Source organism: Dendrobates tinctorius, unplaced genomic scaffold (genome assembly GCF_039654945.1).
Source record: "Dendrobates tinctorius isolate UK_male_01 unplaced genomic scaffold, ASM3965494v1 ptg000399l, whole genome shotgun sequence".
NCBI classification, from domain to species: Eukaryota; Metazoa; Chordata; class Amphibia; order Anura; family Dendrobatidae; genus Dendrobates; species Dendrobates tinctorius.
In genome coordinates this window covers 406,557-424,431 of record NW_027362065.1, presented here as the reverse complement: position 1 = coordinate 424,431, position 17,875 = coordinate 406,557, and the positions used below count along the sequence as shown (strand labels likewise).

The following is a 17,875-nucleotide window of genomic DNA, read 5'->3' as shown; positions in this document are numbered from 1 at the left end:
GGGGGGTGGGACTCCTCCCCCGCTCATACAGCCGATGAGCCTCACTAATACATGGGGGGACCTCCCCCGCTCATACAGCTGAGGAACCTCACTAATACATGGGGGACCCCCTCCCCCGCTCATACAGCCAAGAAACCTCACTAATACATGGGGGGACCCCATCCCCCACTCATACAGCCAAGGAACTTCACTAATATATGGGGGGACTCCTCCCCCGCTCATACAGCCGATGAGCCTCACTAATACATGGGGGGACCCCCTCCCCCGCTCATACAGCTGAGGAACCTCACTAATACATGGGGGGACCCCCTCCCCCGCTCATACAGCCGAGGAACTTCACTAATAAATGGGGGGGGACTCCTCCCCCACTCATACAGCCGATGAGCCTCACTAATACATGGGGGGACCCCATCCCCCGCTCATACAGCCGAGGAACCTCACTAATATATGGGGGGGACTCCTCCCCCGCTCATACAGCCGAGGAACTTCACTAATATATGGGGGGGGGGACTCCTCCCCCGCTCATACAGCCGATGAGCCTCACTAATACATGGGGGGACCTCCCCCGCTCATACAGCTGAGGAACCTCACTAATACATGGGGGGACCCCCTCCCCCGCTCATACAGCCAAGAAACCTCACTAATACATGGGGGGACCCCATCCCCCACTCATACAGCCAAGGAACTTCACTAATATATGGGGGGACCCCCTCCCCCGCTCATACAGCCGAGGAACTTCACTAATAAATGGGGGGGGACTCCTCCCCCACTCATACAGCCGATGAGCCTCACTAATACATGGGGGGACCCCATCCCCCGCTCATACAGCCGAGGAACCTCACTAATATATGGGGGGGACTCCTCCCCCGCTCATACAGCCGAGGAACTTCACTAATATATGGGGGGGGGGACTCCTCCCCCGCTCATACAGCCGATGAGCCTCACTAATACATGGGGGGACCTCCCCCGCTCATACAGCTGAGGAACCTCACTAATACATGGGGGGACCCCCTCCCCCGCTCATACAGCCAAGAAACCTCACTAATACATGGGGGGACCCCATCCCCCACTCATACAGCCAAGGAACTTCACTAATATATGGGGGGGACTCCTCCCCCGCTCATACAGCCGATGAGCCTCACTAATACATGGGGGGACCCCCTCCCCCGCTCATACAGCTGAGGAACCTCACTAATACATGGGGGGACCCCCTCCCCCGCTCATACAGCCGAGGAACTTCACTAATATATGGGGGGGGGACTCCTCCCCCGCTCATACAGCCGATGAGCCTCACTAATACATGGGGGGACCCCATCCCCCGCTCATACAGCCGAGGAACCTCACTAATATATGGGGGGGACTCCTCCCCCGCTCATACAGCCGATGAGCCTCACTAATATATGGGGGGGGGACTCCTCCCCCGCTCATACAGCCGATGAGCCTCACTAATACATGGGGGGACCCCCTCCCCCGCTCATACAGCCGGGGAACTTCACTAATATAGGGGGGGGACTCCTCCCCCACTCATACAGGCGATGAGCCTCACTAATATATGGGGGGACTCCTCCCCCACTCATACAGGCGATGAGCCTCACTAATACATGGGGGGACCCCATCCCCCGCTCATACAGCTGATGAGCCTCACTAATAAATGGGGGGACTCCTCCCCCGCTCATACAGCCGAGGAACTTCACTAATACATGGGGGGGGGGGGACTCCTCCGCCGCTCATACAGCTGAGGAACCTCACTAATATGGGGGGGGACCCCCTCCCCCAGCTGAGGAACCCTGACAACTTGAAAATACAAGTGACATGGGACGCAGCGCTGGTACATGAGGTATCGACATCTACAAAAGACCCCAAATCCGGAGGGAAACATACTGACGCTTCAGTCAAAAATAAAAACTTTATTTATCTCTGTCCTCAGACAACAATCCCCGGGGAAGAGGCAGAAATACAGTCATAGCGTGGAGCGAACCGCAGGAGGAAAGCAGCAAGTGGAAGGGTTAAATAAGCCGGTGACAACCCGCCCGAGACCGGAGGACACAGAGCATCACCAGAGGATTAGATACAGCTGCTCAGCAGATGCAACTGTTGGTCTGTTCCAGCACTGATGATGCTGGAGGGTCAGTCTCAGGGGATCTTATGTGATTGGTTTCTTGGTTGTCTATAAGTGACAGTGGTTCCCAGGACCCAGTCACATTTACTGTACCCTGATGATCTGCCAGTTCTCCCCACTGCTCAGGGACATGTACTGCCCCCCAACCCGGTAGAAAACCACAATAAATGTATTTTTGGTATACCTAAGATTCACAAACCAAAAAGAGAAAAACAACCCTTAAAAATACCTTTAAATTAAATCCGATTAAAAAAATTCTACAAAATATAAAGCGCCCCCCTCGGGCCCTAGAAGGTCTATATCTATTAGTGCACAGTGGTATTGCACGGTTCACACTGAGCACGGGGGCACTTAGCTCTGGGGGGGGATCTGACTACGGGGGTAATTGCCACATTAACCGCAAACTTGAGTTTCATAGAGATTACGAGATATTAATGAGACCGTAGGCAAAAGGTGCTATTGTGTGCATGCTGGGTACGGGCTAGAAGTTAGGGGAACACAGGGAATGTAAGAGACAGCCGACGTTGAGTGGGGGCGCCAACCTCCGCTGTTAGGAAGGCGACAGCCGACGATGAGTGGGGGCGCCAACCTCCGCTGTTAGGAAGGCGACAGCCGACGATGAGTGGGGGCGCCAACCTCCGCTGTTAGGAAGGTGATCAGTGTGGGAGCACCAACCTCCACTGTTAGGAAGGTGACAGCCGACGATGAGTGGGGGCGCCAACCTCCGCTGTTAGGAAGGTGATCAGTGTGGGAGCGCCAACCTCCACTGTTAGGAAGGTGACAGCCGACGATGAGTGGGGGCGCCAACCTCCGCTGTTAGGAAGGTGATCAGTGTGGGAGCGCCAACCTCCACTGTTAGGAAGGTGACAGCCGACGTTGAGTGGGGGCGCCGACCTGCGCGGTTAGGAAGGGGACAGCATACGAGTGGGGGCGCCGACCTCCGCTGTTAGGAAGGCGATAGCCAACGTTGAGTGAGGGCGCCATCCTCCGCTGTTAGGAAGGTGATCAGTGTGGGAGCGCCAACCTCTGGTTAGGAAGGTGATCAGTGTGAGGGTGCCAACCTCCACTGTTAGGAAGGTGACAGTCGACGTTGAGTGGGGGCGCCGACCTCTGCTGTTAGGAAGGCGACAGCCGACGTTGAGTGAGGGCGCAATCCTCCGCTGTTAGGAAAGTAATCAGTGTGGGGACGCCAACCTCCACTGTTAGGAAGGTTGACAGCCGACGTTGAGTGGGGACACCAACCTCCGCTGTTAGGAAGGTGATCAGTGTGGGGGACGCCAACCTCCACTGTTAGGAAGGTGACAGCCGACGTTGAGTGGGGACACCAACCTCCGCTGTTAGGAAGGTGATCAGTGTGGGGACGCCAACCTCCACTGTTAAGAAGGTGACAGCCGACGTTGAGTGGGGGCACCGACCTCTGCTGTTAGGAAGGTGATCAGTGTACCAGGGACCTATTAGGGTCAGTGTAGGATTGTGAAGTCACACTGCATGATTACCCTATTCCCTGGCTGATATTCCCCAACCTCTAGGGCCCGAGAGCTGCTGTTTATATTTTGTAGAATTTTTAATCAGATTTAATTTAAAGGTATTTTTTAAGGGTTGTTTTTCTTTTTGGTTTATGACTGTTTCCAACCCCTCCGTACACCACCCAAATAATAACCCCTCCCCAGCTAAACCTGAAATAGCAGCCCTCAATATGTGACATCTGTACCATACATGCCTTCATATGGCGGTAGCGCTCACAGCAGTACAGTACACAGTGAGCTCCCCCTACTGGTGGCAGCACTGCTTCCACCACGCAAGACGGATGCAGGAAGCTAAGCCTCTTTCATACAGGTAGCGCGAGCGACTACAGAGTGTGTCCTCTGGACTAATACTGATCCCACGATCAGACCGTGACTTGTGCGGTCAGCAAATATAGGGGAAGCCCAAAAGGCGCAGCTATAGAAATAAAAAGCCCTGAGCTGCACACTAGCACTAGAGGTAGCACCCCCACACCCAATCATACTGAGGTGGTGTCCCAGCGGCCGCATCGAGACTGCCAGCAAAAGGCACGTGGACGAAAGCAAATCTGCCCCAGATGTCAACCCTTCCACAATTACATCTCCATCTTTGTGAATGTAACGTGTTCCTGCAGTGACAAGTACCCACAAGAACAAAGTACCATGTTTACCTGCAGAGCGCTCCACCTTTACTATCAACATTGTTACAGGCCGTGCAGCCAGCTCACACAACAGCGGAAGCAGTCCTGTGATCACAGCAGCCACAGCTGTAAGATGGCAGCACGGAGCAAGGAAAGGGCATCAGCGGGGACGAAGGCAAAGGGCGCCAGCGGGGACGAAGGCAAAGGGCGTCAGCACGGAGCAAGGAAAGGGCGTCAACAAGGAAAGGGCGGCAGCAGGGACGAAGGGAAAGGGCGGCAGCAGGGACGAAGGGAAAGGGCGGCAGCAGAGACGAAGGGAAAGGGCGTCAGCACGGAGCAAGGAAAGGGCGTCAGCAGGGAGCAAGGAAAGGGCGTCAGCAGGGAGCAAGGAAAGGGCGACAGCAGAGACGAAGGGAAAGGGCATCAGCACGGAGCAAGGAAAGGGCGTCAGCAGAGACGACGGGAAAGGGCGTCAACAAGGGCGTCAGCAGGGACGAAGGGAAAGGGCGTCAGCAGGGACGATGGGAAAGGGCGTCAGCAAGGAAAGGGCGTCAGCAGAGACTAAGGGAAAGAGCGTCAGCAGGGACAAAGGGAAAGGGCGGCAGCAAGGAAAGGGCGTCAGCAGGGACGAAGGGAAAGGGCGTCAGCACGGAGCAAGGAAAGGGCGTCAGCAGACTCTGTCAGTCCAGGTTAAGATCCTGGACGGACACTTCTCACTCTGCAGGGAAGAATCGGAGCAGGATTTGCTCAGCCCGATGGCAGTGTGGTTGGTCACATATAATTATTACTGACCTATGATAACATCTCATCTATGGAGACTGCCATGGGACCCTGCACCCCCAAAACATGGATCGCTTATATTGCAAGTCCTCAGACAACTAAAACACCAGAACCTTCCAGCCGGGGTGGATAAATGAGCATCCAAAGTACAAAGAGTCACATGACTGCTCCAACAGCCAATCAAAAACCACTTCCCGGTTTCCGGAGCCGATAGTCACTCTGCGCCGTTGGTGTGGGCCTTCGCTGTTGGCTCCCAGGCTGACAAGCTCCATGTCAAAGGTGATGGTGGATCCTGGGGAGACTGGTGGCAGCTGATTGGTCATCTCCTTACCATTCACATAGACAGCGCCTACAAGAGACACAGAAGAGATGAGACCCTGCGGATGTGACGGCAGGACCCCAGCCCCTAGAACTCACCACTGGAGCCGATGCACACGGCCCGGTCACTCTGCAAGGAGTCCAGTCCCTCCTCTCTCCCCACGCATACTCCAATGCTGTCCCTCCGGTCTGGGGCTCCGCTGGTCTCCACCCTGCAGAAGGACAAACAGGATGATGTAGCGCTGCGGCTGCCACGATGGGCGGCAGTGCCACTTGTGGGGGGGCGGGGGCTAGGATTATTACATGTGGGGTGACATGAGGGTCCGTCCCCTGCATTGTGGGCAGTGCAGACTCCACTCACCTGAATGTCAGCGTCTGACCAGGGTGATATGTGGCAGCCTTGGAGTAGAGGACGTGGTGCTGGGGGGCGTCATTGCGCAGAGCGATGTTCCTGCGACTGCTCAGGCTGTATCCGTCCAGACCTGGACTCCACTCTGCAGGAGACAGTGACGGGTCACCAGTGTAAAGGACGCCACAGGGTGCACCGAAGAGTTGAACACTGACCGTGTGGGACCAGGGAAGTTTGACCAAGCTGTGGCACGCTCCATGGGCTCCATTCCTGCCGGCCGTCCCCTCGGGCACAAACCCTGAACTGATAGTCAACGCTGGGGTCAATGTGGAGCACAATAAACTCGCACTCGTTGCCCACGTAGGCGTCCTCAAAGTGGCCGCAGGGATTCTTCCGGTACTGAAGACGGTAGTCTTGAGCCACAAAGTCGTCATCCACCTGAGAGCAGACACTGAATCAGCAGGGGAAGGGGACAGAAGTGGCCATGGGGAACAGCTGACGGAGGCAGCCTCTGAGACATAGGCGGACACGGAGAACGGGACAGAGGCAGCCTTGGGGAACAGCTGAGGAAGGAGGTGGCCTTGGGGACATGCCGGGGACAGAGGCGGCCTCGAGGAGAAAGAGGATGTGTTAGAAGCCCAAGGGAAGGGAGAAGCTCAGAAAGGCGGCCTCGGAGAAGAAGGGACACAAAGCCTGGAGAGAGGGTGAAGTTTGGTTAAAAAAAACAAAACGGAGACAGTGCATTAAAAGAGCAGGTGACGAGGAGCAGCGCGGCGGCACAGAAGAAGAGGAGCAGCGCGGCGGCACAGACGAGGAAGAGCAGCAATGAGCACATCCAACTGTTTCTATTCACGGACAACAAGCAGGTTCGGGTGGAGAACCTCAGGCCCCAGGGCCATTTACGTCCCTTAATGACCTTTTATCCGGCCCCCGGGCAGATTCTCAGGGACTGCAGCTCTTTGGCAGGGAGTTTTATTTTGATTGCCACCAGCTCCTTAATTTCTTCTTGCTCTGTGAGAACACACGCAGTGTTCACTACTGAACACTGAAGGGCATGCAATGAAAGATTACGTCCTGACACCAGTGCCAGAGTCAGGATGTACTTTGTGGGCGGAGTTTGTACGGCCCCTGAAGGATGGTATAAATATCCAAATGGCCCTTGGCAGAAAAAAAGATTCCTCACCCCTATATTAGAGGATACACACCTTGCACCATCGCACCAGGATGCCCCCAGGTCTCTCAATCAGCTCCTCGATCTGCACAGGGGGTCTGGATGCCACAGTCCCAAGTTTGGAGATGTGGTCTCTGGCAATGGGCAGGAAGGCGTCATCCAGCTGAGCGGAGAGGCAGGGAACCTCCACCAGCGAGGGGACCTCCGGGAGGCTGCAGACACCACACAGTGGGTAATGAGCACCCCGTCCATGCACACTGTCCCCACCATCCCCCAAGCCGCTCACCTGTCCAGCTGGATGTGCAGAGCTTTATGGGTGAAGTTACACAAGTTCTCCTGGTCTCCACCGTTACAGGACACAGCGACCTCTCCTGGGGGAAAGAGGGACTGCGAGTCACCACCATCCAACGCCCCCGGGAGCTGCTCCCAAACACTGAGTGCACGCACCCCAATGTAGGAACCATGTGTCCCCTTCAGAGGGGGCATTAACATGCAGCCCACCCTTCCTGGTCCATATAGAGGGTCAGTGCCCCATGCACCCTGGTCTGTGTCCTGCACTCACCCTCCTGGAGGAGGCCGTCGGCCGTGTGCACCCCCTGCTCCAGCAGCTTCTGGCAGTCGTCCAGCGGTTTGATGCTGTCGCGCTCGATGGCGTCCACCTGCTGCAGCAGCGACAGCAGACGGTCGTCCAGCATCTTGGACACTGCGCTCTGCATATCCAGAAAATGCTGCTGCAGAGCGGCCCGGGTCTGCACTGCGCTCTGCCTGATCTGTGGGAGAAACCACCAGGTGATGATAATGTTATATCAGTACAGCCAGGGTGATATAACATATTACAGGTCGGGGGGGGGGGGGGGGTGATGATAACGTTATACAGTTGTGGCCAAAAGTATTGACACCCCTACAATTCTGTCAGATAATACTCAGTTTCTTCCTGAAAATGATTGCAAACACAAATACTTTGGTATTATTATCTTCATTTAATTTGTCTTAAATGAAAAAACACAAAAGAGAATGAAGCAAAACATTGATCATTTCACACAAAACCCCAAAAATGGGCCAGACAAAAGTATTGGCACCCTCAGCCTAATACTTGGTTGCACAACCTTTAGCCAAAATAACTGCGACCAACCGCTTCCGGTAACCATCAATGAGTTTCTTACAATGCTCTGCTGGAATTTTAGACCATTCTTCTTTGGCAAACTGCTCCAGGTCCCTGATATTTGAAGGGTGCCTTCTCCAAACTGCCATTTTTAGATCTCTCCACAGGTGTTCTATGGGATTCAGGTCTGGACTCATTGCTGGCCACCTTAGAAGTCTCCAGTGCTTTCTCGCAAACCATTTTCTGGTGCTTTTTGAAGTGTGTTTTGGGTCATTGTCCTGCTGGAAGACCCATGACCTCTGAGGGAGACCCAGCTTTCTCACACTGGGCCCTACATTATGCTGCAAAATTTGTTGGTAGTTTTCTGACTTCATAATGCCATGCACACGGTCAAGCAGTCCAGTGCCAGAGGCAGCAAAGCAACCCCAAAACATCAGGGAACCTCCGCCATGTTTGACTGTAGGGACTGTGTTCTTTTCTTTGAATGCCTCTTTTTTTCTCCTGTAAACTCTATGTTGATGCCTTTGCCCAAAAAGCTCTACTTTTGTCTCATCTGACCAGAGAACATTCTTCCAAAACATTTTAGGCTCTTTGGAGATGGACTTGTAGCCTTGAGATTGCTCATGCTTCCTCACAATTTGGTTTCTCAAGTCCTCAGACAGTTCTTTGGTCTTCTTTCTTTTCTCCATGCTCAATGTGGTGCACACAAGGACACAGGACAGAGGTGGAGTCAACTTTAATCCATGTCACCTGGCTGCAAGTGTGATTTAGTTATTGCCAACACCTGTTAGGTGCCACAGGTAAGTTACAGGTGCTGTTAATTGCACAAATTAGAGAAGCATCACATGATTTTTCGAACAGTGCCAATACTTTTGTCCACCCTCTTTGTTATGTTTGGTGTGGAATTATATCCAATTTGGCTTTAGGACAATTCTTTTTGTGTTTTTTCATTTAAGACAAATTAAATGAAGATAATACCAAAGAATTTGTGTTTGCAATCATTTTCAGGAAGAAACGGAGTATTATCTGACAGAATTGCAGGGGTGTCAATACTTTTGGCCACAACTGTATCAGTACAGCCGGGGTCACACTGTACACAGGCTCCGGAGTGATATATTACAGGGGGGGTGGTGGTGGGGGGGTGATAACGTTATATCAGTACAGCCGGGGTCACACTGTACACCAGTTCCGGAGTGATATACTACAGGTCGGGGGGGTAATAACGTTATATCAGTACAGCCGGGGTCACACTGTACACAGGCTCCGGAGTGATATCACATATTACAGGGGGGGGGGTGATAACGTTATATCAGTACAGCCGGGGTTACACTGTACACAGGCTCCGGAGTGATATCACATATTACAATTCGGGGGTTGTGTGATAGCATATCAGTGCAGCCGGAGTCACATTGTACACAGGCTCCGGAGTGATATATTACAGGTCGGGGGGGTGGGGGGTGATAACGTTATATCATTACAGCCGGGGTCACACTGTACACAGGCTCCGGAGTGATATTACATGGGGGGGTGATAACGTTATATCAGTACAGCCGGGGTCACACTACACAGGCTCCGGAGTGATATCACATATTACATGAGGGGGGAGGTGATAACGTTATATCAGTACAGCCGGGGTCACACTGTAAACAGGCTCCGGAGTGATATATTACAGGTCGGGGGGGGGGGGGGGTGTGATAACGTTATATTAGTACAGCCGGGGTCACACTGTACACAGGCTCCGGAGTGATATCACATATTACATTGGGGAGGGGGGGGTGATAACGTTATATCACTACAGCCGGGGTCACACTGTACACAGGCTCCGGAGTGATATCACATATTACATGAGGGGGGGGGGGTGATAACGTTATATCAGTACAGCCGGGGTCACACTGTAAACAGGCTCCGGAGTGATATATTACAGGTCGGGGGGGGGGTGATAACGTTATATCAGTACGGCCGGGGTCACACTGTACACAGGTTCCGGAGTGATATATTACAGGTCGGGGGGGGGGGGGGGGGGGGGGTGGTAACGTTATATCAGTACGGCCGGGGTCACACTGTACACAGGCTCCGGAGTGATATCACATTATACATTGGGGAGGGGGGGGTGATAACGTTGTATCAGTACAGCCGGGGTCACACTACACAGGCTCCGGAGTGATATTGCATATTACATGAGGGGGGGGTGATAACGTTATATCAGTACAGCCGGGGTCACACTGTAAACAGGCTCCGGAGTGATATATTACAGGTCGGGGGGGGGGTGATAACGTTATATCAGTACAGCCGGGGTCACACTGTACACTGGCTCCGGAGTGATTTCACATATACATGGGGGGGGGATAACGTTTTATCAGTACAGCCGGGGTCACACTGTACACAGGCTCCGGAGTGATATCACATATTACATGAGGGGGGGTGATAACGTTATATCAGTACAGCCGGGGTCACACTGTAAACAGGCTCCGGAGTGATATCACATATAACGTTATCACCCCCCCCGACCTGTAATATGTGATATCACTCCGGAGCCTGTGTACAGTGTGACCCCGGCTGTACTGATACGTTGTCACACACCCCCGACCTGTAATATGTGATATCACTCCGGAGCCTGTGTACAGTGTGACCCCGGCTGTACTGATATAACGTAATCACCCCCCCCGACCTGTAATATCAGTACAGCCGGGGTCACACTGTACACAGGCTCCGGAGTGATATCACATATTACAGGTCGGGGGTGTGTGACAACGTATCAGTACAGCCGGGGTCACACTGTACACAGGCTCCGGAGTGATATCACATATTATAGGTCGGGGGTGTGTGACAACGTATCAGTACAGCCGGGGTCACACTGTACACAGGCTCCGGAGTGATAACGTTACATCAGTACAGCTGGGGTCACACTGTACACAGGCTCCGGAGTGGTATCACATATTACATGGGGGGGTGATAACGTTATATCAGTACAGCCGGAGTCACACTGTACACAGGTTCCGGAGTGATATATTACAGGTCGGGGGGGGGGGGTGTGTGATAACGTTATATCAGTACAGCCGGGGTCACACTGTACACAGGTTCCGGAGTGATATATTACAGGTCGGGGGGGGGGGGGGGTGATAACGTTATATCAGTACAGCCGGGGTCACACTGTACACAGGTTCCGGAGTGATATATTACAGGGGGGGGTGATAACGTTATATCAGTACAGCCGGAGTCACACTGTACACAGGTTCCGGAGTGATATATTACAGGTCGGGGGGGTGATAACGTTATATCAGTACAGCCGGGGTCACACTGTACACAGGTTCCGGAGTGATATCACATATTACAGGGGGGGTCACACTGCACACAGGTTCCGGAGTGATATCACATATTACAGGGGGGGTCACACTGTACACAGGTTCCGGAGTGATATCACATATTACAGGGGGGGTCACACTGTACACAGGCTCCGGAGTGATATCACATATTACATGAGGGGGGGGGTGATAACGTTATATCAGTACAGCCGGAGTCACACTGTACACAGGTTCCGGAGTGATATATTACAGGTCGGGGGGGTGATAACGTTATATCAGTACAGCCGGGGTCACACTGTACACAGGTTCCGGAGTGATATCACATTTACATGGGGGGGTGATAACGTTATATCAGTACAGCCGGGGTCACACTATACAGGCTCCGAAGTGATATCACATATTACAGGGGGGGTCACACTGCACACAGGTTCCGGAGTGATATATTACAGGTCGGGGGGTGATAAAGTTATATCAGTACAGCCGGAGTCACACTGTACGCAGGCTCTGAAGTGATATCACATTACGGGGGGGGGGGGGGTTTTGATAATAACGTTACATCAGTACAGCCGGGGTCACACTGTACACAGGCTCGGAAGTGATATCACATATTACAGGGGGGGTGATAACGTATCAGTGCAGCCGGGGTCACGCTGTACACAGGCTCCGGAGTGATATATTACAGGTCGGGGGGTGATAACGTTATATCAGGACAGCCGGGGTCACACTGTACACAGGCTCTGAAGTGATATCACATATTACAGGGGGGGTGATAACGTATCAGTGCAGCCGGGGTCACGCTGTACACAGGCTCCGGAGTGATATATTACAGGTCGGGGGGTGATAACGTTATATCAGGACAGCCGGGGTCACACTGTACACAGGCTCTGAAGTGATATCACATATTACAGGGGGGGTGATAACGTATCAGTGCAGCCGGGGTCACGCTGTACACAGGCTCCGGAGTGATATATTACAGGTCGGGGGGTGATAACGTTATATCAGGACAGCCGGGGTCACACTGTACACAGGCTCTGAAGTGATATCACATATTACAGGTCGGGGGGCAGGATGTGATGACGCTCACATTTCCTTCTTACACAGGAAGGCGTCTGGTGAAGAGCAGTTTCCTCCGGGGGAGGGGCGGGGGTCTCACTGTGGGGGTCCTGTCTCTGGGGGGGCTCCTATCACTGTGGGGCTCCTATCACTGTGGGGGGTCCTGTCTCTGGGGGGGCTCCTATCACTGTGGGGCTCCTATCACTGTGGGGGGTCCTGTCTCTGGGGGGGCTCCTATCACTGTGGGGGGTCCTGTCTCTGGGGGGGCTCCTATCACTGTGGGGCTCCTATCACTGTGGGGGGTCCTGTCTCTGGGGGGGCTCCTATCACTGTGGGGCTCCTGTTTCTGGGGGGGGCCTGTCTCTGGGGGGCTCCTATCACTGTTGGGGGCCTGTCTCTGGGGGGCTCCTATCACTGTGGGGGTCCTGTCTCTGGGGGGCTCCTATCACTGTGGGGGTCCTGTCTCTGGGGGGCTCCTATCACTGTGGGGGTCCTGTCTCTGGGGGGGGCTCCTATCACTGTGGGGGTCCTGTCTCTGGGGGGGCTCCTATCACTGTGGGGGTCCTGTCTCTGGGGGGGGCTCCTATCACTGTGGGGGTCCTGTCTCTGGGGGGGGCTCCTATCACTGTGGGGGTCCTGTCTCTGGGGGGGGGCTCCTATCACTCTGGGGCTCCTGTCACTGGGAGGGGCTCCTATCACTGTGGGGCTCCTATCACTGTGGGGGTCCTGTCTCTGGGGGGCTCCTATCACTGTGGGGGTCCTGTCTCTGGGGGGCTCCTATCACTGTGGGGGTCCTGTCTCTGGGGGGCTCCTATCACTCTGGGGCTCCTGTCACTGGGAGGGGCTCCTATCACTGTGGGGCTCCTATCACTGTGGGGGTCCTGTCTCTGGGGGGCTCCTATCACTCTGGGGCTCCTGTCACTGGGAGGGGCTCCTATCACTGTGGGGCTCCTTTCTCTGGGGGGCTCCTATCACTGTGGGGGTCCTGTTTCTGGGGGGCTCCTATCACTGTGGGGCTCCTATCACTGAGGGGGTCCTGTCTCTGGGGGGCTCCTATCACTGTGGGGCTCCTGTCACTGGGGGGGGGGGCTCCTATCACTCTGGGGCTCCTGTCACTGGGGGGGGGCTCCTATCACTCTGGGGCTCCTGTCTCTGGGGGGCTCCTATCACTGTGGGGCTCCTGTCTCTGGGGGGCTCCTATCACTGTGGGGCTCCTGTCTCTGGGGGGGCTCCTATCACTCTGGGGGTCCTGTCTCTGGGGGGCTCCTATCACTCTGGGGGTCCTGTCTCTGGGGGGCTCCTATCACTCTGGGGCTCCTGTCTCTGGGGGGCTCCTATCACTGTGGGGCTCCTGTCTCTGGGGGGGCTCCTATCACTCTGGGGGTCCTGTCTCTGGGGGGCTCCTATCACTCTGGGGCTCCTGTCTCTGGGGGGCTCCTATCACTCTGGGGCTCCTGTCTCTGGGGGGCTCCTATCACTGTGGGGCTCCTGTCTCTGGGGGGGCTCCTATCACTCTGGGGGTCCTGTCTCTGGGGGGCTCCTATCACTCTGGGGCTCCTGTCACTGGGGGTTCCTATCACTGTGGAGGTCCTGTCTCTGGGGGGCTCCTATCACTCTGGGGGTCCTGTCTCTGGGTGGGCTCCTATCACTGTGGGGGTCCTGTCTCTGGGGGGCTCCTATCACTCGGGGGGTCCTGTCTCTGGGGGCTCCTGTCTCTGGGGGGCTCCTATCACTGTGGGGCTCCTGTCTCTGGGGGGGCTCCTATCACTCTGGGGGTCCTGTCTCTGGGGGGCTCCTATCACTCTGGGGGTCCTGTCTCTGGGGGGCTCCTATCACTCTGGGGGTCCTGTCGCTGGGGGTTCCTATCACTGTGGAGGTCCTGTCTCTGGGGGGGCTCCTATCACTCTGGGGGTCCTGTCTCTGGGGGGATCCTATCACTGTGGGGGTCCTGTCTCTGGGGGGCTCCTATCACTGTGGGGGTCCTGTCTCTGGGGGGCTCCTATCACTGTGGGGGTCCTGTCTCTGGGGGGCTCCTATCACTGTGGGGGTCCTGTCTCTGGGGGTCCTGTCTCTGGGGGGCTCCTGTCTCTGGGGGCTCCTATCACTCTGGGGGTCCTGTCTCTGGGGGCTCCTATCACTCTGGGGGTCCTGTCTCTGGGGGCTCCTATCACTCTGGGGGTCCTGTCTCTGGGGGGCTCCTATCACTCTGGGGGTCCTGTCTCTGGGGGGCTCCTATCACTCTGGGGGTCCTGTCTCTGGGGGGCTCCTATCACTCTGGGGGTCCTGTCTCTGGGGGGCTCCTATCACTCTGGGGGTCCTGTCTCTGGGGGGCTCCTATCACTCTGGGGGTCCTGTCTCTGGGGGGCTCCTATCACTCTGGGGCTCCTGTCACTGGGGGTTCCTATCACTGTGGAGGTCCTGTCTCTGGGGGGCTCCTATCACTCTGGGGGTCCTGTCTCTGGGGGGGCTCCTATCACTGTGGGGGTCCTGTCTCTGGGGGGCTCCTATCACTCGGGGGGTCCTGTCTCTGGGGGCTCCTGTCTCTGGGGGGCTCCTATCACTCTGGGGGTCCTGTCTCTGGGGGGCTCCTATCACTCTGGGGGTCCTGTCTCTGGGGGGCTCCTATCACTCTGGGGGTCCTGTCTCTGGAGGTCCTGTCTCTGGGGGGCTCCTATCACTGTGGGGTCCTGTCTCTGGGGGGGCTCCTGTCTCTGGGGGGCTCCTATCACTGTGGGGTCCTGTCTCTGGAGGTCCTGTCTCTGGGGGGCTCCTATCACTGTGGGGTCCTGTCTCTGGAGGTCCTGTCTCTGGGGGGCTCCTATCACTGTGGGGTCCTGTCTCTGGGGGGCTCCTGTCTCTGGGGGGGCTCCTATCACTCTGGGGGTCCTGTCTCTGGGGGGGCTCCTATCACTCTGGGGGTCCTGTCTCTGGGGGGCTCCTATCACTGTGGGGTCCTGTCTCTGGGGGGCTCCTATCACTGTGGGGTCCTGTCTCTGGGGGGGGGCTCCTATCACTCTGGGGGTCCTGTCTCTGGGGGGGGCTCCTATCACTCTGGGGGTCCTGTCTCTGGGGGGGGGTTCCTATCACTCTGGGGGTCCTGTCTCTGGGGGGGGCTCCTATCACTCTGGGGGTCCTGTCTCTGGGGGGGGCTCCTATCACTCTGGGGGTCCTATCACTGTGGGGTCCTGTCTCTGGAGGTCCTGTCTCTGGGGGGCTCCTATCACTGTGGGGTCCTGTCTCTGGGGGGCTCCTATCACTCTGGGGGTCCTGTCTCTGGGGGGCTCCTATCACTCTGGGGCTCCTGTCTCTGGGGGGCTCCTATCACTCTGGGGCTCCTGTCTCTGGGGGGCTCCTATCACTCTGGGGCTCCTGTCTCTGGGGGGCTCCTATCACTCTGGGGGTCCTGTCTCTGGGGGGCTCCTATCACTCTGGGGGTCCTGTCTCTGGGGGGCTCCTATCACTCTGGGGGTCCGGTCTCTGGGGGGCTCCTATCACTCTGGGGCTCCTGTCTCTGGGGGGCTCCTATCACTCTGGGGGTCCTGTCTCTGGGGGGCTCCTATCACTCTGGGGGTCCGGTCTCTGGGGGGCTCCTATCACTCTGGGGGTCCTGTCTCTGGGGGGCTCCTATCACTCTGGGGGTCCTGTCTCTGGGGGGCTCCTATCACTCTGGGGGTCCTGTCTCTGGGGGGCTCCTATCACTCTGGGGGTCCTGTCTCTGGGGGGCTCCTATCACTCTGGGGGTCCTGTCTCTGGGGGGCTCCTATCACTCTGGGGGTCCTGTCTCTGGAGGTCCTGTCTCTGGAGGGGCTCCTATCACTGTGGGGTCCTGTCTCTGGAAGTCCTGTCTCTGGAGGGGCTCCTATCACTGTGGGGTCCTGTCTCTGGAAGTCCTGTCTCTGGGGGGCTCCTATCACTCTGGGGGTCCTGTCTCTGGGGGTCCTGTCTCTGGAGGGGCTCCTATCACTGTGGGGTCCTGTCTCTGGGGGTCCTGTCTCTGGGGGGCTCCTATCACTCTGGGGGTCCTGTCTCTGGGGGGCTCCTATCACTCTGGGGGTCCTGTCTCTGGGGGGCTCCTATCACTCTGGGGGGCTCCTATCACTCGGGGGGTCCTGTCTCTGGGGGGCTCCTATCACTCTGGGGGTCCTGTCTCTGGAAGTCCTGTCTCTGGGGGGCTCCTATCACTCTGGGGGTCCTGTCTCTGGGGGGCTCCTCCTCACCTGCCTCCTCGCCTGGCTCAGCCCCTGCAGCCGGTGCCTCAGCTCCGCCCGGTAGTTCCTCGCCGCCTCCATGCTCTCCTTGGCCTCCGTTATCAGTCCGTCCAGCGCCTCCATCCCGCCGCCGCCGCCAACTCTCAGTGCAACTGCGGAAACTCGGGCACAACTACAAGTCCCGTGATGCCCCGCGGCAGGGGCGCGGCCTCGAAACCCTGAATACGCGGAGCTTTATTGACAGGCGGTGTCCGCAGACAGCACACAACCGGTCCCGCCGCCTGTCACTCTGCGCCCTGGTGTTCATGAAGCCGGAGAGCAGACGGCGGCACTACAACTCCCAGCACTCCCAGATGGAGCTGTGTGCGGGCGCCCAGTCACCTACAGCGAGGCCCCCGGACCGACCCTAGGGGGCTACAGCTGGGCCCGGACCTGTGGGGGTCATCTGTACCGAGGCGCAGCCACGACGGAGACTGCCGGGATCCGCCACCGCAACCCCCCCAGCCGGGATCCGCCACATCCCCCCCCCCCCCAGCCGGGATCCGCCACATCCCCCCCCTCAGCCGGGATCCGCCACATCCCCCCCCCCCAGCCGGGATCCGCCACCGCAACCCCCCCCAGCCGGGATCCGCCACAACCCCCCCCCAGCCGGGATCCGCCACCGCAACCCCCCCCAGCCGGGATCCGCCACCGCAACCCCCCCCAGCCGGGATCCGCCACCGCAACCCCCCCCAGCCGGGATCCGCCACCGCAACCCCCCCAGCCGGGATCCGCCACCACAAACCCCCCCAGCCGGGATCCGCCACATCCCCCAGCCAGGATCCGCCACCACAACCCCCCCCAGCCGGGATCCGCCACCACAACCCCCCCTCAGCCAGGATCTGCCACCACAACCCCCCCCCAGCCGGGATCCGCCACCACAACCCCCCCCCCAGCCGGGATCCGCCACCACAACCCTCCCCAGCCGGGATCCGCCACATCCCCCAGCCAGGATCCGCCACCACAACCCCCCCCAGCCGGGATCCGCCACCACAACCCCCCCTCAGCCAGGATCCGCCACCACAACCCCCCCTCAACCGGGATCCGCCACCACAACCCCCCCCCCAGCCGGGATCCGCCACCACAACCCCCCCCCCCAGCCGGGATCCGCCACCACAACCCTCCCCAGCCGGGATCCGCCACATCCCCCAGCCAGGATCCGCCACCACAACCCCCCCTCAGCCGGGATCCGCCACCACAACCCCCCCCCAGCCGGGATCCGCCACCACAACCCCCCCCCAGCCGGGATCCGCCACCACAACCCCCCCCCAGCCGGGATCCGCCACCACAA

The 17,875-nt window shown here is 57.3% G+C and overlaps 1 protein-coding gene across 1 annotated transcript; it reads right to left on the bottom strand.

The window, feature by feature from the left end:
• Positions 1 to 1,892: 1,892 nt before the first annotated feature.
• On the bottom strand, positions 1,893 to 16,872 carry CRLF3 (cytokine receptor like factor 3). Its single transcript, XM_073563818.1, has 8 exons — positions 16,555 to 16,872; positions 7,443 to 7,650; positions 7,167 to 7,251; positions 6,915 to 7,092; positions 5,925 to 6,147; positions 5,722 to 5,854; positions 5,460 to 5,572; positions 1,893 to 5,391 (listed from the first exon to the last, which is right to left on the bottom strand). Exons 1-8 carry the CDS (start codon positions 16,666 to 16,668, stop codon positions 5,141 to 5,143), a joined length of 1,305 nt encoding a protein of 434 aa, XP_073419919.1. The 5' UTR covers positions 16,669 to 16,872; the 3' UTR covers positions 1,893 to 5,140.
• Between the last annotated feature and the right edge of the window lie 1,003 nt (positions 16,873 to 17,875).

Bases quoted from the DNA above. Each gene is read 5' to 3' on its own strand.
- CRLF3 (XM_073563818.1), bottom strand. From the start codon at position 16,668: ATGGAGGCGCTGGACGGACTGATAACGGAGGCCAAGGAGAGCATGGAG. The intron at 7,252-7,442 runs GTGAGTGCAGGA...TCTTTCCCCCAG, and splicing joins CGACGGCCTCCTCCAGGAGG to GAGAGGTCGCTGTGTCCTGT. The intron at 5,855-5,924 runs GTCAGTGTTCAA...TGTCTCCTGCAG, and splicing joins AACTTCCCTGGTCCCACACG to AGTGGAGTCCAGGTCTGGAC.